General features: G+C 33.8%; 1 protein-coding gene across 6 annotated transcripts in view; it reads right to left on the bottom strand.

The window, feature by feature from the left end:
* Nucleotides 1-663: 663 nt before the first annotated feature.
* LOC126830509 (THO complex subunit 2) overlaps nt 664-26,341 on the bottom strand; it is a 40,908-nt gene continuing 15,230 nt past the window's right edge. For 2 of the 6 annotated variants that reach the window (XM_050560897.1, XM_050560901.2), the window contains 19 exons: nt 26,081-26,175; nt 25,074-25,200; nt 24,538-24,679; nt 24,054-24,211; nt 23,045-23,173; nt 22,473-22,601; nt 21,885-21,953; nt 21,656-21,771; nt 21,283-21,358; nt 20,796-20,883; nt 20,093-20,246; nt 18,962-19,272; nt 17,279-17,322; nt 9,297-9,332; nt 3,823-3,867; nt 2,615-2,675; nt 2,025-2,161; nt 1,410-1,474; nt 664-1,156 (listed from right to left, as the gene is read on the bottom strand). In XM_050560897.1, coding sequence (XP_050416854.1) covers nt 1,135-1,156; nt 1,410-1,474; nt 2,025-2,161; nt 2,615-2,675; nt 3,823-3,867; nt 9,297-9,332; nt 17,279-17,322; nt 18,962-19,272; nt 20,093-20,246; nt 20,796-20,883; nt 21,283-21,358; nt 21,656-21,771; nt 21,885-21,953; nt 22,473-22,601; nt 23,045-23,173; nt 24,054-24,211; nt 24,538-24,679; nt 25,074-25,200; nt 26,081-26,175 — 2,004 coding nt within the window. In that variant the 3' untranslated portion in view covers nt 664-1,134. Of the gene's footprint in view, nt 1,157-1,409; nt 1,475-2,024; nt 2,162-2,614; nt 2,676-3,822; nt 3,868-9,296; nt 9,333-17,278; nt 17,323-18,953; nt 19,273-20,092; nt 20,247-20,795; nt 20,884-21,282; nt 21,359-21,655; nt 21,772-21,884; nt 21,954-22,472; nt 22,602-23,044; nt 23,174-24,053; nt 24,212-24,537; nt 24,680-25,073; nt 25,201-26,080; nt 26,176-26,341 lie in introns of those variants that run through there. The other 4 variants (XM_050560898.1, XM_050560899.1, XM_050560900.1 and 1 more) reach the window with 4 other exon arrangements.

The following is a 26,341-nucleotide window of genomic DNA, read 5'->3' as shown; positions in this document are numbered from 1 at the left end:
AATCAATATTAATTAGACTGTGTCCTTTTAAAGACACTTATGAATGATTTGTTCCATTGGATGAGAGAGAGAGAGAGAGATGGGGTTTAAAGTCCACTGTCACAAACTAGGTCATTTTGGGACTAACATATGGTTCAATTTTTATTTCAAGAATTGCCACTCGTATGACCTTTGACACGACCTTCAACTACAACTGGTCAGAGAGAGAAATGGGATTTAACATCCACTTGCCACGAACTAGGTCATTTCAGGACTAATACATGGTTCAATTTTATTTCAATAATTCGCTTGTGCATAGGGGTCTTTAGCAGTGAAAATTGAGAGAGAGAAATGGGGTTTAACATCCACTCGACACAAATTAGATCGTTTTGGGACTAACATATGGTTCAATTTTATTTCAATAATTCGCCTGCATGTAGGGATCTTTAGCAGTGGGAGGAAACCGGGGCACCCGAAGATAACCCACGAGGTGAGACAGGAAACCCTACTCCTTGTCACGTACAACTGGGAAATCGAAATTATGGAACTTGAAAACTCTTAACCACTCGGCAACCCAATCTGTCAGTCCAGTACTGTATTTGACTTCCATTGAAATTTTACATTCAGGGCCCACAATTCTACATGCTTACAAGATCTTAAGGTAGTAAATGAAAACACCAAAGATTGTTTTAAAATATAATTTTATTTTTTGTAGTAAGTGAATCTTGAAATATGTTCATCTTATGTTTATAAAAACTGCTGTGTTCTTCAATATATTGTAACCAAATAACTATGTGATATACCTCTACTTAAGAAATAAGATTTAATCTATAGCACTAGATTTTCAAATTTAATAAAGGCAAGTTTGTAACTAAAATCAAATTTTATCATCTGTACATAATATATGTACTGTATTGTAAAAACAAACTCAAGATGTCAGCAGATTTTGCAGAAACTACTAAACAGACAAAAAAAAATGGGTGTTATTAAAAATAGCACGATTTCTTTGCCATCTGATATTGTAAATGATTGTTATGTACACAATATTTTTTTTCCAATGATATGATACAGAATCATTATGTACAATTATTATTAATTTATTTACATTTTATACTGAGTTTGATCTTGTCTGAGAATTTGATTAACACCTCTTCTTTATTTCTTGACTTTCTTTGATCTGTAGTCAAGTTAAGGAATGTAAACAAAACAAATTAATGTTATTGCTTCTATAGAGAAAAATAGAAAAAATCCTTGTATTTCATCTTTTATGTACCCAATTGTAAAAACACTGGTGGGTGTCGGGTTAATTTAAATTCAAAGCTGACATGAAATAAGTCAGATTTTACAAACGAAAGTTGACAAAATGCATGTCAGAGCTGATCCCCTCCACAAAAGTAATTTTCTTTTTCTACAGATTTCAATAAGGATACACTTTGTCTTTTTCCTTTTCTTTTTTCTTTGATTTAGGAGACTCTTCGGCATCAAAAGAGGCAGTCTGAAAATAGAAAAAAAACAAAAAAACATGTATATAGAATATGTAATTGCTTTCTTTCTTCCTAAAAATGGACCAAATGTGCAATATCTGTAGTCCAACTGTAGATGAACATATAAATCACACCTTGTACTGAAAAATATAGATCAGTCTACTGTGTATTACACGTATATTCCCTAATAACTCATAGTAAATATACAAAATGTTTCACAGATTAATATACATCAGTGACTATAAATATAAGCCTATTATCAGAGGCCTACTAATCAATCTCGCGTCTCCTACTTATGCTAGACTGTAATTATCTTGCTCCTCTGGCAAGTTTCTCAGCAAACTTGTCTACGATATCACCCATGGTGGAAGCCGACGTCAAAAAGAGAGAGATATGGGGTTAGATGACAAAATTAAAATTTTTAAACTAGTTTAACTTAAGTGCCTGAACAGAATATAAATATTCCAACCAACATAATTTACATCCACCAAGAAAATGTCACGTTGACTGCCGCAAAGCAGAAAACATTCTAATCATTTGCAAATACTGTATTATGTATACCTTTCTAGCAACAGTTCTTTTAGCAGTAATTTCATAATCAAACCTATCTCTTGCTCTGTCACTGCTTTCACTTCGTTTCCTGATCACTTCTGGTTCACCATTGATTTTCGATCCTGGAATTTGGATGCAAACAAATCCTAATGAATAATAAATTTAAAACTTAAAGTTACAATTTCATATTTTCTAAGAAAGTCAAAACATAATTATTTCTATGTCTTTTGCTCAGTAGGTTGTAAACTCACTATTATACGATCATAGGTTATCTTTCTCACACTTAAAAATCTTCACACCGGAAATAATAACACAATTACCTCCCTTGTTTTCCTATTCCCCAACATGGAATAGCTATCTTCAAACGTTTGAAAATGATATTTTTGCCAATTTCTCAACTGGCAATAGTGAATTATTGGATTAATAGGATTATTCTTTAACAAGGTACGACTGATTATAGATACCATCTATTTTAGGGCTTTATTTTAATACATTTTAAAAATATAACTTAAAAATATGAAATTGTAACTTTAATGAGTTGATCAGAATTATCTGAAAATGATTCATAAATTTTGAAAACATTATAAATCGTAACTTACGAGAATGTCCCTCTTCACTTCTTCTTTTCTTTGCTTCTGTATCTCTATCTTGTGAAAGTTCCTATAAAACATTGGTAGGCCTATTTATAAAATTTATTAGACAACAAAATAGAAACATTGTTTTTATGAATGATATGCTCCCATTAAATCTATTTGCAGCTTCAAGGCACTGAGTTTTATTTTTAAAATAGATACATAACTATTTGAAAATGAATATTCTAGAAAGAGCTATTACTACATTTCTGCCAACTGGCTCAAATTTTTAAGTTAAAATTTAATGAGAAATTGGATATATTCCAAATTTAGCATGAATATTAATTCAGAATTGTCCTAAAAAAGAAAGCTACATGTAGAACATTTCCAGAACTATCAAAATCTTGGTTCTTTTTTATTTATTGTGGATAATTCCCAAAATTTTACACAATAAAAGGTACTAAAAATCCTTATATAAATTTAAATCAAAATATCAACCACAGTTAATCTTCAGATTGGATTCAATTAGATTTATCAGGGGCTCATTAAAGGATCTTAACCAAGATTACAGGTGGTATTGACTTTTGATCATATCTGGACTGTAATATTGTCTGTAGAAGATACCAACAAATGTTGACAAATTTCAGCTCAGTTGGAAATAGTATTTTCGGACTGATATTACTTTTAGAGATCCAACTTTCACAATATGGTAGTTTACAAGGGATTAAAGAAATGGGGATTCCAAGACTTCCAAGACTTTAATCAATGAATAAAAATACCAGCGTACAATTGGTGCCAATGGATAATATTCTATAACATTAATGAAAGATCAAATCTTAATTTGACCTACAAACACTTATTGTGCTAACAAAAATAGTTTTTTTTAGAAGTACTACATATAAATAATGATACACTAGCTCAAGTTGACTTAATTATTAACATTTTGGGGTATTACCCTTTATAACCATCATCCTTAAACTGCACAGGGATCTTTAGTGTAAGTATCTTTTAATTTAGACCCTTGATACCACAATGTCCGCAAGACTTCTGTGATAGGTGTTTTCTGTGTCTATTGGAAAGTCCTTAACACAGGAGAAAACAGTTACTTTTCCCCATGAATACAGTTCTAGAATACTGCTCTCTAAGAGCATCAATATTATATAACCACATGCAACTGGTTGCTCATGAATATTTACACTAAAGTTTTCTCACTATAGAATATAAATAATGTTTACCCTTTTTCTTTCTTTCTTTTCTCGTTCTCTTTCTGTTGATGGACTCTGTAAAAACAATTCAAAGATATGGTAAACAGGATTGAAAAAACAAAAAGACAAGTGTCCATTTTTTCTTGATATTTTTGTTTAGCAAATTGTTTTTCGTCTCTACAAGTACACCTGTTATACATACATGTAATGCAATCCAGTCCTCGGTCACAAACAATAAAATGATCGAAATTTTGGATTGTGCATCTGCTGTTTAATGTTCCGTTAGATCTTTTCAACCAAGTCGATTAAAGTGTCATTTAAAAATCTGCATCTTACTAAACTTTTGTGATACCCTTTTTAACGGGGGATTTTATTTTGTCTACATGACCTGCAGCATACAACAAATATCTGTCACCAATATCAATAACATTTTTCAACTACCAATGTTTCTTCAAAAGGCTTATTCTTTTGTTTTGAAAATTTAAATGGTTTATTTCCACCTAGTAGCCCAAGTGTTTTTGTCAAATCCACGAATTTATTTTATTTTTTAACTCGACCCTTCATGTTGTGCCAAATTAAACAAAATTTCAAATACAAGTCCGCTTTTGCTACACTGACCTTCTAAAAACTTTGACGTTCAAAAATTGTGTTTACTTTCCAGCTCACAAAATAAACCTAGTTTAGACACTTGAGCAACGACCAAGCAAGCAAAGAGTTCAATTCAAGTATTTATTCACATTTCTACAGATTGTAAAGGCATTTTGGTTGTATTGTTGTATAAAGATCTCAAGTAGTCTATCTAAAACACGATTGTTTATTTTGATCACAGGTAGAGAGCCCCAGTGCACTTCTTGCCTTAACCAAGATCATGAAAAACAAAATAAGCATATATACAATTTGTTTTTATTACATTGACAAATTGTATATTGCTTTAAGAATTATTACCTATCCTGATCTGTTTCATATAGTTATGTGCATTTTGGAAATCATACATTAAAATTAAAATCTACAGCTGTATTATTAAAAGGATATTAGGTAAGATTAGATAAAGAGCTGGCAGTTCTCACTATAATAGTTAAAAACCAGATAATGTAAAGGGAATATGCTGAAAATTTCAGTCAAATTGCTCCAACCTGAGCCAAGATATTGACCAGGAGCCCAGGGGGTTAACCTAGCTGAAAAGTACCAATTTTTTCCTATATGGTATCGATGCATGTATATCTGGTATCATCAAAATGTAAGTCTGTCGGGTTTCTGGTGGTGGGTGTGGTATTCCAAGCCTAAAATAGCAATGATTCTTGAGCGAGAAATCATTTCGTCATATGTATCATATTACCGCCGCAAAAACGATCTAAAACTAAAGGTGAGGGACGGGTATAATTGTAGGCATCTCTTACAAACATAATTGAAATTTATATCATTCTATCAGGGATTCAGATTCTGATACCTTTACGTTACCTGAAAATAACTAGAGGCATATTGTACACGCAACACATTAATTTATAGAAAATTGGCAATCTGGTCTTATTAAATCCAAACTGTGCTAATGTATAATATATACAGACAGATTTTTAAAGTTGTTGTATATTGTATTGTATATCAGTAATTGTTTTATAATATTAATAATAAGTCTAGCTGAGTCATAAAATTGTTAGATGTTCTCTTTTTTATCACACATTTTTGGCAGATAAAATATTCCAGTTGGCGAAAAAAAATATGAACATATTTTTATATAAAAATTATCATCCATTTAGGCGGAAAAAATTGAAAGCCCGTGTGAGCCCTGGATTAGTGGACTATTTCGTGCTACGGCTCTGATCCGTTTGACATCTTTCATACACACAACGGCTTAATAAACAAATTAAATTTCATTCAATACGATAATAGAAGAGAAATAAATAAATAAATACGCATACTCAGTGTTTTCGACTAAAATCGTTGATGTAGGAATTAAAATGTTGGTTAATTAGGTTAAGGCCTGTTCCCAGGGGGAGCTAACTGTAGAAAGACAGCCTAAGTTTGGGATGGTATAATGTATGTTTAATGATTGAATGTTAGTTAACTATCTCAAAAATGTGTTCGATTTATTTACATAGGATCAATAAATGTTCTACTGTCAACCACTATATTTAACACTATGGTTGTATAAACAGCCAGTAATTTACACATGTTCCTTTCCCATTCAAGTTGTGTAAACGCACTGTTGGCCATAATGGAGTTACTTTTAGATTTGAAATACATTTGTAATCAGTATTATGTACAAATTATGCAACATTCCTACCAAATTTGACTGAAATCTATCAAACATTTTCGCAAAAGTTGTAAAAAAATTTCAATAATGTCTAAAAAGCCTGGGCTAGATACTTATTTGTCAGGACCTCTGTCCTTTATTGACAAGGGGGAAACCACGCCAGAAAATCTTGACGAACTTTCTCGGCCAACACAGGCAGCGAACCCAAGACCGCCCGGTTAGCGAGCCAGAATCTTACTCACTGAGCTACTGTGGCTAGGTGCTAACAACTATTTTCTATATTTTATTGGTAGTTGGGTCTATAGAAAGAGTAATTTTTAATGGTATATATTTTACCATGATTAGTTGTCATTAATTGCCTACTCATTTCATTTTAATAAGGCAGAACTTTAAAATAACTGGTCATCATCTGTGGGATTGTGATTCGCTTGTAACCACAATATTGTAAAAGTTGCATCTCTAAAATAGGTTAAATCTACACACTATATAAACAAAACAGTGCTACATAGAAATGTATGAGAGAGAGAAATGGGGTTTAAGGTCCACCACACAAACTAGGTCATTTCTGGACTAACATATGGTTCAATTTTATTTCAATAATTCGCTTGCAGTGTAGCAGTGGGGTCTTTTGCAGTGGGAGGAAACCAGATGACCCAGTGAAAAACCACGAGGTTGGACAAGCGACCCTACTCCTTGTCATGTACAACCGGGGAAGCGAAACCACGCCAGTTGACTCAGTGACAGACTTTATGATACAATGCGCATGCGCTAACCATTCGGACATCCAACCCACCTAGAAATGTTTGGTAAATTCTTTTAATGAACCTGTTTTTAACAAACGCTGAGAAATTATCTATTATAATTTTCAAATTTCCAAAAGTCTTAACTTATTTTTAAAAAATTTGTTTCGAGGGATGAGTCTACAGCACCAGGTGGCCACATACATTTATGTTTCTTCAATCTGTGTAATCTTTTACAAATTCCAATTTTTTTTTCTTAAATTAAGTACTAAATAACGAATTTGTACATTTTTGCTTGAATTAAGCGGTTAAAAATAAAACTGTTCGAAAAATTGAAATGATTACGGCAGCAGATTTTGCCTTTTCACTATGCATCAATATCTATTACAATATTTCCTTGCGATACCATTTCAACTTACTGCAAGTTGCTATTATTGTCATTTTTGATTAAAACACAGATTCTATTTCGTTTCGTTTTTATAGTTCAAAATTTCGTTATTATTTGTTTTTACTACACTAAAATCTGGAAGAGTTGTTATATAACAGGCGTTCTAGTTGATGTGAGGAAATTAGCCAATGAAATAGTCTGTTACGGCAGGGGGGGTGGGGGGAGGGTATGGCCCAATGGTTAGCATGTGCGCGTTGTATAATAAGTTCTGTCATTGAATCAACTGGCATGGTTTTAATTCCCCGGTTGTACGTGACAAAGAGTAGGGTCGCCTGTCCAACCTTGTGGGTTTTCTCCAGGTCCTTCGGTTTCCTTCCACTGATACACTGCAAGCGAATTATTGAAATAAAATTGAATCATGTGTTAGTCCCGATATGAGCTAGTTTGTGTTGAGTGGACGTTAAACCCATTTCTCTCTCTCTTACTGAAAATGTGGCTCTATTAGCTTGCTCTACACGAAAATGTGGGTAAACCCTTAGAAACGTCAACGCTGATAGATTAATCAATGTCTTACATCACAGGGTCAAAAGCCGCTCATATGACCACTGACGCAACCTCCCAGTACCACTGGCCATGTAGTGTAGGCCATTGAATGTATAAAGAAACGAAATGAAATATAGATGTTTATTTTAATCAAATTGTCAATACTCTAGATAAAATGCATTATCAACTTGTGTGGCTATATTAGTCGTTTTTTTTTTTTTTTAAGTTGCATGATTCAGCTTGTGCACCATTTCACCTGAATATTGATCGAGAAGAGTTTTGTTTTATTGAGCATCTTAATTACCATATTTTATTTTATATCATTGACAAATGATCAAAAGCCAAATCTCTCACCTTGTCCAAACTGAGGAGAGTGATTTTTTTCTTTTGAAAATGAAAGAGAGAGAGAAATGGGGTTTAACCTCCACTCGACACAAACTAGGTCATTTCGGGACTAACATGGTTTAATTTGATTTCAATAATTCACTTGCGCGTTGGGGTCTTTAGCAATGGGAGGAAACGCACAAGGTTGGACAGACGACCCTACTCCTTGTCACGTACAACTGGGGATTCGAAACCACGCCAGTTGACTCAATGACGGGCCTTATGATACAGGGCGCACCTGCTAACCATTCAGCCATCCACCCCCCTTTTGAAAATGAGGCGAGCTTTTTTCATAGCTCATTTGCCAAATAAAGAAAACAATGTTTTACGAATTTAAATAATGCTAATAAATTTGATACAGATCAGGATATAACTTTTGTCGTTAGTAATTTTTGTTATTAGAGCTTTCACAAACTTTGACTGATAAATGTAAAAATTGTGGATGACAGAAGGGGTCATCTATAACTACAGTATTTATGCATGATGCCTTAATGATGCCAAAATGCCATCAGCAATAACTTTGTGCCTCAAAATTTGAAAGACATTCAAACCCATCTCTTTGATACAGACATTTTAAGATTTGCAGACGCGCATACCGTAATTATTGGGAATTATCGCAATTAGACTATATCATATATCTTCAAAAACTGTGCTAGTCTACATATATCTTGAAATGAAATGGGGTTTAACGTCCTACTGTTCTGCTCCTAAACTGGGCTAATGAAGACGGGCATACGCCATACAGTGTGCTATGGGGGAAATTTTGCCAGGCGCTACGGCCTACTCTTATATCGAATTCCAACTGCCAAGGGATCTTTTACGTGTACGCCAATGTGTACACAGGACCTCGGTTTTTCGTACCATCCGAACGACTAGACAGCTGTCCTTGTCAGGCCCTCCATTCTGCATCAATGACAAGGGGAAACGTCCACTCGACACAAACTAGGTCATTTTGGGACTAGCATATGGTTTAATTTTATTTACATAATACGCTTGCACGTAGAGGTCTTTAGCAGTGGGAGGAAACCGGAGGACCCGGAGAAAACCCACGAGGTTGGACAGGCGAAAATCTGAATGAACTTTCTCGGCCACATATATCTTGAACATATTACTATATTTAATTACATATAATTTCATGTTCACTGTAACAACGCCTCTTCAAGTTACATTTGTCAAATTACACACATTTTAATCTTACCCTTTTATATTTAATCTTGTTTTCTGGAACAGCGTCCTGAAAAATATCATACATATATTTTCCTGCAAATTTTATAAACAATGTTTAATTTAAATAAATGTATTGATGTACATCTACATATGTGTATCAAATATGTTTGTGATTTGGGAACATTTTTGAGAATCTACTAGAAAGAGTTGAATCGTACCATTTTCTTTAATATTTATTGTATAAGGATATTTAAAGGATAATGTTGGTGTCAGCCACATATGTGACAGAACTGGTCAAACAAATTCCAAATATAATTTTAACACTGGTAATGCAGACTTTTCCTATTTTTCTCTTATCTTATGACAGAAAATTCTTTTCATGAACTGTCAGATATCTTCTCACAGTCTCATATATCAACATTTCATCTTCAAAAGAACTATCAGTGAGCTGAAAATTGACCATGTTCATTACTTCGGTCAATTACAATTATATATATAAGGATAACTCGTGTTTTCCATTTTTTGCGTCACTTGCTGTTTCTTCAAATCTTCATTACACATCTACCGTAGCAATGATCTGTGTGTTAAAATTATATTTGGAATGTGTTTAACCAGTTAGATCACATATATAATAGTGGCTGACACCAACGTTGTCCTTTAATTAAAGGTTTGATGCATCATTTAGAGCTATAGGAACCCCTTGCAAATATTGTACAAGGTTAATCCATCAGTCCAGAAATGGTCCAATTCCGTTCAGTATTTAAAAAGTTATGATAAATTGAAATATGATTGATCTATGCTGCTTGAGCATAACAAGACACGGTTATCTTTTATTGGTAGCACAGAGAAACTTGATGGAACTAGATTAAATCTGATTGAATGTAAGCCAGGAGATTATCTAGTGTTGATATTTTGTTTTCTTAATTAAATGTTAAATAATCAATCTGTGTATATATAGTGTGTTACGTCATGAGAAATGCAAATGAAGCATCAAGCCTTTAAGGATACAAGCCTTTAAGGGGGAGAGGAGAGCTTTTCTCTTTAACTGTGTCCTAATAACCATACTTTTTTATTTGTTAATTTAAAAGATAAACAATAATGATTGTATATTATACAACTTATTCTGTACCCCCCTACACATGTTTTAAATTTAAACAAGCTGTTGCCATGCAAGATACGCCCACATTTTGCAAGAGATGGATAGAGAACAAGCTAAAAAAAACAAAACAGAGATCCTTGGATTATAAACATATATTTTAAGTTTCATCAAAATCGGATAAAAATTGTGATCTCTAGAGGGTCCACAACCATTGTATTACATATTTTTACACTATTTGCATACAAGGAGAGGCCATTTTGTAGGGTTTCGTTTTGATTTTCCCGAATTTCAACCTCGACCTTAATTACGGTGCAACGGTTATATACGGTTTTTAAAATTGGATACAAATTGTGACCTCTAGGGGATTAACAAGCTAAAAATGTGATTTTTCGTACAATCAGGGGCCATAATCCACACATTTATGGTCTGAAGTACGCGAATATCTAAAGGAACCAAGATCTTTGGGATATAAATATATATTTTAAGTTTCATCAAAATCGGATAAAAATTGTGACCTTAGAGGGTCCACAACCTTGGTATTACATACTTTTACGCTATTTGCGTTCAAGGAGCGGCCATTTTGTTGGGCAATTTCGGTCCGATTTTTACGAATTACAAACCCAACCATCATCAGGTGATAACGATTATATATTTAAACGATTTTTAAAATTGGATAAAAATTGTGACCTCTTAAAGGAGGATCAACAAGCTAAAATTGCGATTTTTCCGTACAATCAGGCACAATCCAGAAAGTTACGGTCCGATATGCACCAATATCGACAGGAACCAAGATCTTTGTAATATAAACACATGTTTTAAGTTTCATCAAAATCGGTTCAAAATTGTGACCTCTAGATGGTCCACAATCTTGGTATGACATACTTTAACACTATTTGCATACATGGAGCGGCCATTTTGTCCGTCAGTTTCAGTCTGAAACTCAATTGTCATTATGGTGCAACGGTGATATAACCAAACGTTTTTTTAAATTGGTTAAAAATTGTGACCTCTAGAGGGACCACTAGCTAAAACCAGATTTTTTGTACAATCAAGCGCCATAATACACGAAATTACTGTCCAATATCCGCGAATATCAAAAGGACTTGAGATCTTTAGGTTATAAAAACATATTTCAAGTTTCATTCCAATCGGATACAAATTGTGACCTGTAGAATGTCGACAAGCTAAAATGCGATTTTTCGTACAATCAGGGGCCATAATCCATGAAGTTACTGTCTGATACATGTCAATATCGAAAGGAACCAAGATCTTTGGGAGATAAACCTACATTTCAAGTTTGGTCAAAATCGGATAAAAATTGTGACCTGTGGAAGGATATCCGTACGGACAGGGCAACAACAATGTACGTCCACATAAAAATGTGGACGTAATAAAAAAGATATCAATAAAACAATTGAGTGTTAAAATGATTTTATAAAGATTATTAGACCAGCAGAGAAAAAGCCCTCCATGGACCCCCAAAGACCCTTGGGTAAGAAACCCTAAAATGTGACAATATGGTGTGCATACGTTTAAATGTCATGAAAGTTATGTTCAGTATGCATGAAATTAATTGGTCTTTGTGAACTCTACCAAAATGAAATTTTAATTCTATATTGCTTTCAGTACACATTTATACTTGATTTTAAAGAGGTTGTAATATTTATGTATATTGTATATTGTTATTATGAGCTTAACATACAGAATGAACAATCTACCGTTCATTTCATTAATAATTTACTCCATTTCAAAGCTGTTTTACTAGTATTCATGTTTTAATGTATCCATATTTTAATGATTACATCCAAATGGAATAATTGTAATCACTGATTTAGAAAATGATCATATAATAACTGTTAAAGGTATACCTATTGTTTTATGTAATTGTTAGATAATTGTATTTTTAGATTCTTTACATATGACCTTTTTCATATTTTTTTATATGAGTTATTTTTTTTATGAGTGTATAAGAAATATGTTTATATATGATAAAAGTGACATTTGTTCAAGATGTGTGTCAATCTATATGAATTATTTGTTATTTATACCTGAAATATAACTATATATATACATGTACATATATTAAAGACGCAGTATTACTTTGACAATATTGTCATAAACCAGTAGATACACGGGGTCTTTAAATAAACAAGCTGTTACAATAGACACCAGCCCCCTATGACAATAATCATATTGTTGTAATAGTGAAATGTTCTGATCCTTTCTTCTGACAAGATTTTCTTTTTGACATGAATTACAAATTGGTTTTTAAAGAAAACATAATTGAGTTAATAATTAGTTTCTGATAATTACGGTTTTCTTAAATATATATATATATAGAGAGAAATGGGGTTTGTCATCCATTCAACACAAACTAGGTCATTCTGAGACTAACAGTAACATGATACAAATTTATTTCAATAATTCGCTTGAGAGGACCCAGAGAAAACCCATGAGGTACAACCAGGGAATTTAAACCATACCAGTTGACTCAATGACAGACCTAATGATACAACGAGCATGTGGTAACCATTTGGCCATCCAACCCCACTTTCTTAAATACCATTGATAATTGTGTATGTTACAAATTAATGACTTTATCTTTTTGATGAAAGTATTACTGCATCTTTAAATGTTAAAAAAAATCATTTACTACATATCTATGCACAAAACAATGATAAATATCTAAAACAATTTCAAAGGTTAACATACAAGAATAGTTCTAAGAGCTCACACTATAAAGCCTGTTTCTTGTTATTTTCAGGAAGTTTCGACAGCTACAAATATGAGCTCATAGTTAGCTGTATAATTCATGTCATTCTGTTGTTTTTAAACATGGCGAGTTTTTATTTAAAACAAGGAAGTGTTAATTTAATAACAGCATTTCTCTGATCACCGAAAAACATAACAGACTATTCATGTGAGCCCTTAGATGTTAAAATGATACTCTCTTTCAGTTATATCTGGAGCAAATCACTGTGCAGAAAATACCACAAATTGGGAGTATTCTCCTTTAACATTAAGAGAGATGTTGTCGAGGAATTATATAAAAGACATTAATATGGCTAGATTTCATTTAATATATTCATGAGTAATGTAAGCCATTAAAGGGGCATTATGGGGGATTAGATAGAGAGTTGACAGTTCTCGCTATAATAGAATATGCTGAACATTTCAGTCTCGATTATCCATTTTTACGTTGAATTTTTTCAAAAAGTATATTTCAATCTGCTAAATATCGCAGGCTAACGATGGCATCAAGAGTTGATTATGGTCTGGATAAGCTAATTAATGTTTAATAATTTAGATAAGATTTCAGGTCTAAAGAAAGACCTGCAATATTTATGTTTAATTTGAAGAAATAAAGAGTATCACTTTTACAAGATTAATAAAATAATGTTAGAAATATGTTTATTAAACAGAATGGTTATAACAAACATGTATCACTATCATGGGTACCATTAAAATATCTTGAATTATTTGATGATAATATTCTTGTTTAAACCAAACTAATGATAAACATTGTGAAATAACAATCATCATCACATTTGTTGATAATTAAAGCTGTATTCTTTTAATTCTTACTGTACAAACATATTCAAGTCAGAAACTTCTAATTAAATATATTTGCCTTCACTCATTATTATCAGGGTATTCAATCTTGCCACAAAATCTAAATTTTGATAATTCAGCAATTTTACATACATTCATAATGCACCCAAATTTAATGGCTATATATATATGTTGAAATCAATACAGAAAAGAATACAGCTTAATTATAAATACATGTATACACATACATATATAATATTCAATGAAAATATTTGGCACAGATTGACAGAATGTAAATTCATATAGGAACGCCTAAATTCTATAATCTTTTTTTTTTCTTTTGGGGGAGGGGAGAGAGAGAGAGGAAGACGATTATATCTCTTGCTTTTGACATAGTACATGTAATTGAAATGAGCTGGATGGTTTATGGATGAACTTTGTAACCACTTTGCTTCAAACCGGGGGGGGGGGGGGGGAGAGAGAGAGAGAGAGAGAAGAGGAGGTGGGGTGGGGTAACATCCACTCACTATTCAGTATTACTTATATAGAAGTAGTGAGTTTGGGACATGTGTAGTGTCTGGTCAAATATTTTCAATGAATATTTTTAAATAACAAAAAAAAGGTACAGTCTGCGTTTTATGTGGAATCTGAAAATTTTAAGCGACTAGATCTGGTGTCAAAAATGATGTTCTATTGATACAAACCCTACTTATTTAATTGGCTGAGGCATTTTCACAAACTGGTAGATTTAATAGAGGATATTAGGAATATAAACTGATCCTGAAGATAAGACGGTAGTTGTTATCAGCCAGGAGCATCCAGTAACACATTTGAAGAAACTCAAACATTTCACCACCCACCCCACTCAAGACAAATTTTAAAGCAAAATTCACCTCTTCAATATGAAAACCACTCCTATTCCTTTCGTTGCACAAACATAAGCACAATAAATTTGACGTCATTTTTATAATGGTTTGCAAACGAAAACACTTTCTTCCGAATATCATATCCATTGATCATTTTAGCACATCATTAAACAGGATATTTGAACACAGTCAGTGCTTGTCCTAGAATTATTTCCTCGAAACATAGCACAATCACAAATACGGCATCAACACAATTTCTCGTAAAAACAATGATTTTGTTGATCTCACAATGTCCAAATATCAATACAACACTCTCCCAAGCACACAACTATAACCTCTTTCAAAATATTTGACCAACACATGATAAAAAAACTCAATAGATTTATTATATAAAATTATCATACTTCAATATTTTATAAAGAAGACTAGGATTTCTATCAAAAAAAAAAAATATAGATCAAAAGTCTGTCAACTAAGGAACAAGTTTTCATCTGAAATATGGATAACCTTATTCTTTGTTATATAAATATACGACTCGCACAGGCAGTGATTAAATTAATTCTGGATAACCAAACACATTTAACTAATGATAAAACTTAAAACAGCATTAAATGCAAATCTGGGATTCCATTAACGATAGTATCACATGACTATTAATACTGGTCCAAATAATAAAACAACAAAAATAAATGATTAATTTCTTCATCAAGGTTTCACGTAAAATGGAATGTTTATAAATTGTTTATAACTCGACAATCATATATACGGCCATCAGATCTTCTGTATGATGAAAATGGTTGGATTCTCTTCTTCTGTGTGTCTTTCTGAACATGGTAAAAAGTAAGGAAGTCTGGATGATGAAAAATGGATTTCTTATAATTATATTAATCTTTGGTTAATGGCACTTTCATGTAGATTCTGCAGGAAATCTACATATACTTCAGGTCTCAAAACTTCAGTAGTCTTACTCTTGAAACTTGGCGAATAAAAACTTCATTCTTTTATCCTGTCATCTTCATTAGCCCCGTTGATGGGAACAATAGGACGTTTAACCTCATTTCATTTGTTTGATACTTGCACATTGGTATGACTAGAACTTTGGTAGAATAAGATGTATGATATTACTGCAACTATGGTGTAATTAGAACTGGAACTTTGCTACAACTGCAACTTGGGTAGAACAGGATGTATGATATTATCAAAATATGGCTTAACTGGAACTTTGGTAGAGCAGCAGCATACTATCGAAAATATATGCAATTGGACTTAGAGGTTTGGTATAACTAGAACTTTAGTGGAATGGCATGTAATATCTAACCGCAACTCTGGCACAACTAAAACTGGAGCTATGGTAGAAATGTTACAAAGACAACATATCCCGAGCTGCATTCCAGGAGGACCATCTGGAGCTCTGGCGGAACAAGAACTGGAGCTCTGGTACAATATATTCCGAGCTGGCATCCAGTAGGACCATCCGGAACTCTGGCGCCACAAGATCTGGAGCTATGGCACAACTGTTACAAAGAAAAAATATCCCGAGCTGGCATCCAAGAGGACCATGGTATCTTCAGAATCAGGTAGAGGTGATGATTGATGGTTCTCTTTAAGAATTATTTCCCAAGACTAAGTTCTTCAAATGAGCCTCTGGTTTGGAAACTGCTACATTAGAAGGAGAATACATGCAACAAGTTTCATGCTGACATTTAGCACTTCATTTTAGCAAAAATGCCAAGAGATACAAGTTGGGGAGAATTTTTCTGAATCTGAACCAATAACAAGGCTATTTTTCGAATGCTTTAAAACATATTTTTTTACGTGCTACTTCAAGTGATGCTTGTATTATGTGAATGATATAAAGTCTCTTATATATGGTTACATTTGACGTGGTAGCAAAACGTGTGAAAAAATACTAGCCATTAAGAGAGAAGATCATCTTCTGGCAACGGGGCCAGTTCTTGGTCGGGTTTATCTCATAGAAAAGCCAAGATCTTTCGCTGGATCAAATTTCGATATTCAAATTCGTAGTAGACATATGGATGGAAAGTCTTTACAAGCTATCTACTTGGAAAAACACGGGGATTCTTCACACTCCAAATTAAAACTCATTTTCGTAACGCAAGATGATAAAAGGTTCTCTCCTTGAAAACCTGATCAACCTAAATAAGGAGTCCAAAGAATACACCTTTTGCAGAAAAAAATATTGTGAAAATGACCCACAACCAACACTGATTAGGATGATGGTATCTGCTGCTTTTAGGAAACTTGATCAAAAGCTTCTGAATCAGGCAGAACAAATTTTATACCCTTCCAGCAGAAATGATCTTAACCACATAAATTACAACAAAATGCCTCATAGACACACATACACAACACCAGTATCTTCTTCCATTCTAGACCATTCGATTGGTTGTTCAGTTACCATGGTTATTACTGTTGTTGAATTTCTACCATTACCGGCACTGTATTATTGGATTTAATCTCCAAATCAATACTAACCTTAGAACCAGATTTATCCAGATCCACTTTTCTTCTCTTCACGTCTGCGGAAGAAAACAATTGAAATAGGAAATGAAATGAAATGAAATGGGGTTTAACGTCCTACTGTTCTGCTCCTAACTTGGGCTAATGAAGACGGGCATACGCCATACAGTGTGCTATGAGGGAAATTTTGCCCGGACAGCGGCAATACGGCCTACTCTTATATCGAATTCCAACTGCCAAGGGATCTTTTACGTGCACGCCAATGTGTACACGGGACCTTGGTTTTTCGTCCCATCCGAACGACTAGACAGCTTTCCTTGTCAGCCCCTCCGTCCTGCATCACTGACAAGGGAGAACCACGCCGAAAAATTGAAATAGGAAGTCTGCTTAACCATAAATAAGAGAGAGAAATGGGGTTTAACGTCCACTCGACACAAACTAGGTCACTTCAGGACTAACATATGGTTCAATTTTATTTCAATAATAAGAAATTGTCTCAATATTTTGTGGATTGATGCAATAACTATCAGAATCAAAGTAAAAATTTCAAATACTCAGGCCTGGAAATAACGGTTTAGATGTACCTGACAAAATGTCAGGCACTAATGAAATAGTACCTGACATTTTCAACTTATTGCCAGACATGTATTAATAATATCAATAAAAAAGACAAATCAAGGCCAGACAAAATGACAGGCACCAGAGGTTTAGTGCCTGACAAAGCCTGAATCTGTGCCTGACATGATCTGTGACAGGCGCCTTATTTCCAGGCTTGTAAATACAGTAGAATCTGTATGAGCAGCCACTCCTATTCAGCGACATCTCCTTGTAAGCGGTCACGATAAATTCCCCCCGTAGAAATTCTGTTGTTTCATCTCTTTATTCAACGGTCACTCCTCTAACGCGGCCAGCGGTCACTATTTTACTAATAAATTCAACAAAACATCGCCCATTCAACGGCCATTGTTGAATGATACCATTTTGTCGTTCTTTGTAACACCCCCGCTAATCCCGTGAGTAGTAGTTAATTAACTGGACCCCCACTGATCAGGTAAAAAGAAATGTAAAAATAACAATCAACCCGGGATTATCTGTTAATTAATCTTTTGTTTTATTAAACGACTAACCTGATCATTGTTTTCACGCGTAACAACACATTATTTGATGCTGATTGAATAAAATAAAAGTACCGAGTTTTGTCACGATCATCTAGTATCTCTCTTAGCGCCTCCTATAATATTAGATACAGAGTTACACCCCCTGTAAATAGGTGATAAAATTAGCGATGTTTGTTTGTTCATGTGCTTTTTTGATAAAATAAAATGAATTCATCGATTTTCTTTACAAAAATGGATAAATATTATCGAATGCATCACAGTAGTATCGAAGGTTGGTACAAAATGACAAGTTTACAGAAGTTATGTCCGAGATTTGAGTAAAGAATTTTCGTTCGGCGCAAGATTCAGCGACAGACAAATTTACCGCTTCCAATGCATCCAAGCGTAATATTTAATTTATGTCAGCACAAAAAGCAACGAGATTTTATTAAGAGGCCACTCCCGTTAAGCGGTCAGTTGTGAAAATTCCCTTGGGTGGCTGCTTAATGCAGATTCTACTGTACTCTTCATTTCGTTAATGAAATCGTTTTAGCTCTGAAACTGTGAGCACAAAATCTCCCATCAGCTTTCATTTATTTACCTCTTTCCTCAGCATGTCTAGGTGAAGCACTTCTACGATGAGATCCATGACTACCATTAGACTGAACACTGGACGATCTTTCCTCTACACCCTTCTCCCGTTCTCTACTAGCACTTCTACGTTTTCTTTCTTCACGTCTTTCTTCTCTCCTCTCTTCCTTTTCACGTCGCTTCTCTTCTTTTAACTTGGCCTTCTCTTCCCTTCTCATCTCTTTCTTTTTAGCCTCATCCTTGGATATTTTATCCTCTTTGCTCTTGCTCTCTTTGTTCCCGTCGGATTTCTCTTTAGGTGAGCGATCTCTAGATTTGGCACTAAAATCATAAAAAATACAGTGGTTCTAAAATCATAAAAAATACAGTGGTTCTAAAATTATAAAAAATACAAATTAAATAACGTAAAAGTGGTTCTAAAATCATAAAAATACAAATTAAATAACATGAAAGTGGTTCTATAATGTAGAATGTTCCCACTTATCAGGGGTGATACCAGAGAGGATGACCATTAAGGGGTTCTTAGTATTTTTTTTCGAATTATACGAAAAACTAAGGTCCATCTATGTACACATTGACGTAGAATTCTTCACAGTTGGAATTCAATGAACAGAAGGCAAAAACGGTGCTGTCAAACCAAAATAGCCCTCCACTCTGTTCTGCACATAGAGCAACTGCTATGAAACCATGACCCATTGTAATAATTTTTAATTCAATAAACATACGCATCTTCAAAGATTTTGAATTAAACATAAGAATTTATCAATCTGATTAAAACATGGATCCTATTTCGTTTCGTTTTTTATAGTTCAAAATTTCGTTTTACAAGTCTAAACTACACTAGGATCTGGAAGAGGTGTTATATAACCCACATTCTGGTTGATGTGAGAGATTAGCCAATGAAACGGTCTGTAAAGGCTAGTTCTTGGCATGCGATGCACGGAACTGTGGGAAACCCACTAAAAACATCAACGCTGACTGGTCAATCAAATGTTTAATGTCATAGGGTCATATGACCACTGACGCGAGCCTTCCACTACAACCGGTCAGATCTTCATGTAGTAATGGCAAGCGAAAGAATAAAAAAAACAAATGGAAATATAGATCTGTATTTTAATCGAACAGAACCTGTGATATTTACCTTGATTCAACTAATCCATCTGATGATGTTTTTGTTTCTCTTTCATCCTTTATTTTCTTTTCACGTTTCTCAGATGGTTTATCAAGTTTCACTTTCTTATCATTAGACTTATCTACCTTTTCTCTAACCTCCTTATTTTCTTTTCCTTTTTCACCTGAATTAAATGACATATCACATGACATCTATATCTTGAATAAATTTTCCCATACTCCCACAACTCCCAATTGTCTATCACTAAAAGTGAAATGACATTGGGTTTAACGTCCTACTGTTCTGCTCCGACTTCGCTAATGAAGACGCCATACAGTGTGCTCCGAAGGAAATTTTGTTCGGGCAGTGGCACTATGGCCTACTCTTGTATCTTATTCTAACTGCCAAGAGATCTTTTACGTGCATTGCAATGTATACACGGGACCTTGGTTTTTCGTCCCATCCGAAAGATTAGACAGCTGTCCTTGTCAGGGCCTCCATCCTGCATCACTGACAAGGGGAAACCACGTCAGAAAATCCCGATGAACTTTCTCGACCAATGTAGGGATCAAACACCCGACCTCCAGGCTAGGCTATAGCAAGCCAGCTCTTACCAAATTAGCCATCATGGCTCCCCTCTATCAATAAAACTGATATGTTAAATTATATATTTCTAAGACTGCCATGTAAAATAAGTAAATGAGAATAATAAAATAATGATGCTTATACATACCATCTACATCTGATGTCTTGGATGAATTCTTTACACCATTTTTAACATCAGATTTTGAAACACCATTACTTGATATCTTAGATTTTGGCTGTAGCAATGATAAAAGTTAAATTATTTCAATTCATGTAGTATTGATGTCAATAGAGTATACATGTATTTTATGTGGAGAGAGAGAGAAATGGTGTTTAACGTACACTTGTCTCAAACTAGGTCATTTTGGGACTTACATATGGTTGAATTTTATTTCAATAATTCGCTTGCACGTAGGGTCTTTAACTGTGGGAAAAAACTGGAAGATCCGGAGAAAACCCGTGAGATTGGACAAGCAACCCTACTCCTCGTCACATACAACCGGAGAATCGAAATCATACCTGGTAACTCAAAGACATACCTTTTGAAACGACGCGCATGCGCTAACCATTCGGCCATCCAAACCCCGCCCATATCTTTTAGAGACAATATTAAAATTCATACTACGTCTACTTACAGCCTCCTTATCTTTGATATGGAATTCATGTTCTGGTATCCATGTAGATTTCTTATTCTTCAATTGACCAGCATATCTATAAACACATAATTTAAATAATATTATATAACAAAATACTTTACTTACATGATCTACTGTAGCAAAACAACAGAAATATCAACATTTCAAACTTTAGATGAATAACAAGATAAAAATGCTAAAAGTTATTTTTAAAATTTTTATTTCTAGTAAATGTTAATTTCTGAAGTTTTGACTGTTTAACTTATATGCAAGCAATTGGTACCATTTTACCAAGAAACAGATTGCTCAATACATATACTATTACCAAACATTTTGTTTTGTAAGATAGGTGACAAGATAAAAACTAACATACCCCAGGGCTAGAGCATATAAATCTGGTCGCTTTTCTTTTTCTTCTTTACCAAGTCTATCAACACGTCTCTCTAAAGCTTGACAGAACTGTAATATTCTAGGGTAGTGGGGTAAAATCTACAAAATTTAACAATAAAAATTCATAAGAAAAAAATCAAAACATTTTGAAGTATATTTTATATTTATTACACATGTATATATTTCTATAAAACAATATTAATAATACTTACTCTTGTGAGTACAATGAGTGAGTTTCTAATTTGTATATAATTTCCAGATTCCAGGCTAGAAACCATTGACTGAAAAAGAAAATAGTATAATGTTTATAAGACAATGTGCATCAAATTATTCCGGTTTCCTCCCACTGCTAAAGACCCCTATGCGCAAGCAAATTATTGAAATAAAATTAAACCATATGTTAGTCCCGAAATGACCTAGTTGTGTCGAGTGGACGTTAAACCTCATTTCTCTCCCCCAGCCCCCGCATCAAATTATCAGCAATAATAGTGTATATATAGCTAATTAACAGAGAGAGAGAGAGAGAGAGAGAGAGAGAGAGAGAGACAGAGAGAGAGAGAGAGAGACAGAGAGAGAGACAGAGAGAGAGAGAGAGTTTAATGGACACAAACTAGATCATTTCAGGACTAACATGGTTCAATTTTATTTCAATAATTCGTATGGCAGTGAGGGGAAACCAGAGGACCAGGAGAAAACCCAAAGCAACAAGAACATTTTGCTCTTAAGTTAAAATATCTACATTAATGATGTCAATGATACAGTTTTCGTTACTTAAAGATATTATTTATTGGATTACTTACCTTAGTTATTCGGAAATGCCACTTGTGACAAACATGTCTGTAGTTCTCAAAATCTAACTGATCAGCTTTATTACTGCTGTCTGTACCCTTTCTAAATACTGTTACAAAACCTGGATATGTGGCACATTCCTTTATAAAAACATAATTATACATATAAACATTCCTGTACATATACATAATAACACATTCCTGTACATATACATAATAACACATTCCTGTATACAATAACAAACAGCGTTATGGATAACATTCACTAGATAACAATGAGTATACTCGCACCGTTATCAAGTAATAACCTCATTGAAACGCTACTGTTAATTAACCTAGTGAATGTTATACATAAAGCTGTCTGTTATTACTAAACAACACACAGTTGGATATTAATGTAAAGATAAGACTATGTGTTGCATAAATTCAACCAATTTTACAGTATATCTGGTTACAAACTTACTGTTGAAGAGACAATGTCCTTCCTTCTTCATGGTGAATTATAGGATCTCAAACAGAATTTGATAATAGAATGTCGACTTTTATTAATTGAATATTTTAAAATGCTCTGGTATAATTCTCACCTTTTCATAAGATGTTTTATCACTATGCCATTTCATCACAGTGTCTAAAGTTGTACACAGAAATCTGCCGTAACGATGTGCTTCATTTTCTGTACAACTTGTTACACAATATGTAATATCACAAAATATCTACAAATAGAGATGAGATAATAAAACTTATTATCAAGTTATCTTTAGGGACCTCTCTATATACCTATTAGAATAACAACCATTCAAATTAAATGTTAGATGTAAGATAATGATAGATATCATGCCCAATGCAATGAAATGAAATGAAAATGAAATGGGGTTTAACGTTCTACTCCCACTGGGTAAATGAAGACAGGCATACACCATACAGTGTGCTATGAGGGAAATTTTTCCCGGGCAGTGGTACTATGGCCTACTCTTATATCGAATTCCAACTGCCAAGGGATCTTTTACGAGCAAGCCAATGTATACACGGGACCTTGGTCTTTCACCCCATCCGAACGACTAGACAGCTGTCCTTGTCAGGCCCTCCTTCCTGCATCACTGACAAGGGAAAACCATGTTGGAAAATCGTAATAAACTTTCTCGGCCAATGTGGGGATCAAATACGCGACCTCCAGGCTAGCGAGCCAGCGTCTTACCCACCGTGGCTTCTATGCCCAATGCACGATATGCTTACTTATTCCAGAGACCCTTTTACAACTTCCATAGTGGAATGCTGGTACTGTATGACCACATTCCCACATGAATGAATTATATAGACGGAATTTAAAAAGCAAAATCTTAACTGTATTGGCAGAAGTGTGTTTCAGTGTTATGTTTCATGGCTCTTCCAATGATCCACAGACGATCTTGCGCAGAATATAAGGTATGTGGAATGTGGTCAAACAGAAGTTTTAACATGGACATAATTCTACGAAATTCTTTACTAATTCCATGTCAATAAAAATTCCAATTTGCTTTCATACCATAAAGTTTAAAAGAAATAAACTTCATACCATAAAGTTTAAAAGAAATAATAAATACTGTGAGTACTTACCCTATCATAACAGATAAGGGTTGAAAAGTTGGGTGTTTTCAGTTGATGTAAAACATGTATAAACTTTGAACAATAAACAGCATCACTGGCAGTAAATATACATCGAGGAAACACACATAACTGTAGAAAATGTGTTACAGCTTCATTCTTTGTTACACCTGTTAAAAAACACAATCAAAGATTATTGGAAAATTTTCATCTAAAAAATCACATTGACAAACAAAGTGCAATGCTTTCTAAATAGGTAATGAAAACACTCTAGAGGATGGAAAATATTTACTGTTAAAAAAAATAGTCTATAAAAATTGGGATGTTTTTTTAAAAAAAAACCCAGAAAAATTGACAGAATTTAATTGATGTGCTGTGCTTGTTATAATCAGAATTGCAAGATTCAAGTATGTATCAAAAACAAGATTTATAAGCAAAATGTGATATAGACATTGAGAATAAATTAATATGAATATTGAAGAATAAGGGAACTCACGTGATAGGAACCACTGATCCTTAGATTTCTTTAATCTTGCTAAAACTCTTGATGTATGATCATTCTGACGTTTCTCCTCTTCTTTTAATTTCTCGATTAAATTCTGACATCTTTCTTTTTCTTTCTTCTTCTTACTATGAGGCTAGAAATAGATATCAGATTTATTTTAAACAGTGAACTTCTTTCTTTCAACTCTGCAATCTCATTTACTATCTAATCTACAACAAATTACTTGACACTTTATAATCAACATTATTCAAAAATTAAGTATAAATACAGTACAGTGTATTTATGCTTAATTTTTTAATAATAATGTTGACCCTTGTTTCAATATTTATGCTAAATATCACCCAGAAAAATCTAAACCGTGATATATTTTGGACGGTTTTTATTTCTGGGATAGTTTTATATAGAAAAACCGAGATATCAGCAAGTACTAATTAAGAAACAGCCTCTAAATCTTCTGTAGCCCTTTTTTTTCAACAGAAGTTTTTTTTTTATCAATTAATGTCTTGAAATGTATAAGTTTATCTTACCATGTCTCTATTATCTTCAATAGCAGCTATCTGACTATTCAGTGCGGCAGTTTGTTTTTCATAGGCTTGTTTAGGAGTGAACAGATCATACATGGAAAGTGACCAGAAAGTTGCATAGAATTGTGGACTGAAAATAAACAGATTAGATTTGTTAAAATGATTCCTTATTATATCAATCAGATTAAAACACAGATCCTATTTCATTTTGTTTTTACTTTTCTTTACTACACTAAGATCTGGAAGAGTTGTTATATAACCTACGTTCTGGATGATGTGAGGGATTAGCCAATGAAACGGTCTGTTACAGCGACCTCTTGGCGATCAATGCACGGAACTGTGGGTATCCTTCTAGAGGCCATCAAAAGAAAGGAAACGAAATATAGATCTGTATTTTAATCAGATTGTTATTATATTTAATATGTTGTGGTAATTTTTATTTTTTGATATTTCTGTATGCGAGTGGGAAACTTTGACCATTTTGACCGTTTTGGCCTACTCAATCTTCAAATTGTAGACCGCTATTGAACATTTTATGAAAAGGGCTATATATAGATCTATAATAATAAAATTCCTACAGCTGACAGCAGTATTAAATCATAATTTGACACACTTTCCTGCATAAATTGGGTAAGACGCTGGCTCACTAGCCTGGAGGTAACGTGTTTGATCCCTGCAATGGCCGAGAAAGTTTATCGTGATTTTCGGATGTGGTTTCCCCTTGTCAGTGGTGCAGGATGGAGGGCCTGACGAGGAAATTTGGCTAGTCGTTTGGATGGGACGAAAAACAGAGGTCACGTGTGTATAGTAGCGTGCACTTAAAAGATCCCTTGGCAGTTGGAATTCGATATAAGAGTAGGCCATAGTGCCGCTGCCTGGGCAAAAATTTCCCTCATAGCACAATGTATGGCCTATGTCCGTCTTCATTAGCCCAGTTGGAGCAGAACAGTAGGACATTAAACCCTTTTTCATTTCCTTGCATTTATGCACAAAGTTCATGTTATATTTACCTGAGATCATCCCATATTTTCTGTTCATAGATCTGTCTAACAGTATCTACAGCAGGTTTCATAACTTCTTCTGCAGCTTCTATATATCTCTGTGTCTGAAATAATCCATTAAACGGATATCAACTTTAGCCTACACACCAGGAGTGTCAAACGCATTTTAATTCAGGGACCACATGAACTAAAATTTTACATCAAGTTGGCCGGAGATATACAAAAATTCTAAAAACAAAGACAAACGTCCTTGAACTTTACTGAATTCTC

The sequence above is a fragment of the Patella vulgata genome, chromosome 8 (assembly GCF_932274485.2).
Source record: "Patella vulgata chromosome 8, xgPatVulg1.2, whole genome shotgun sequence".
Taxonomy (NCBI): Eukaryota; Metazoa; Mollusca; class Gastropoda; family Patellidae; genus Patella; species Patella vulgata.
Note: the sequence above shows the minus strand (reverse complement) of the source record. Positions and strands in the feature narration are given on the sequence as shown.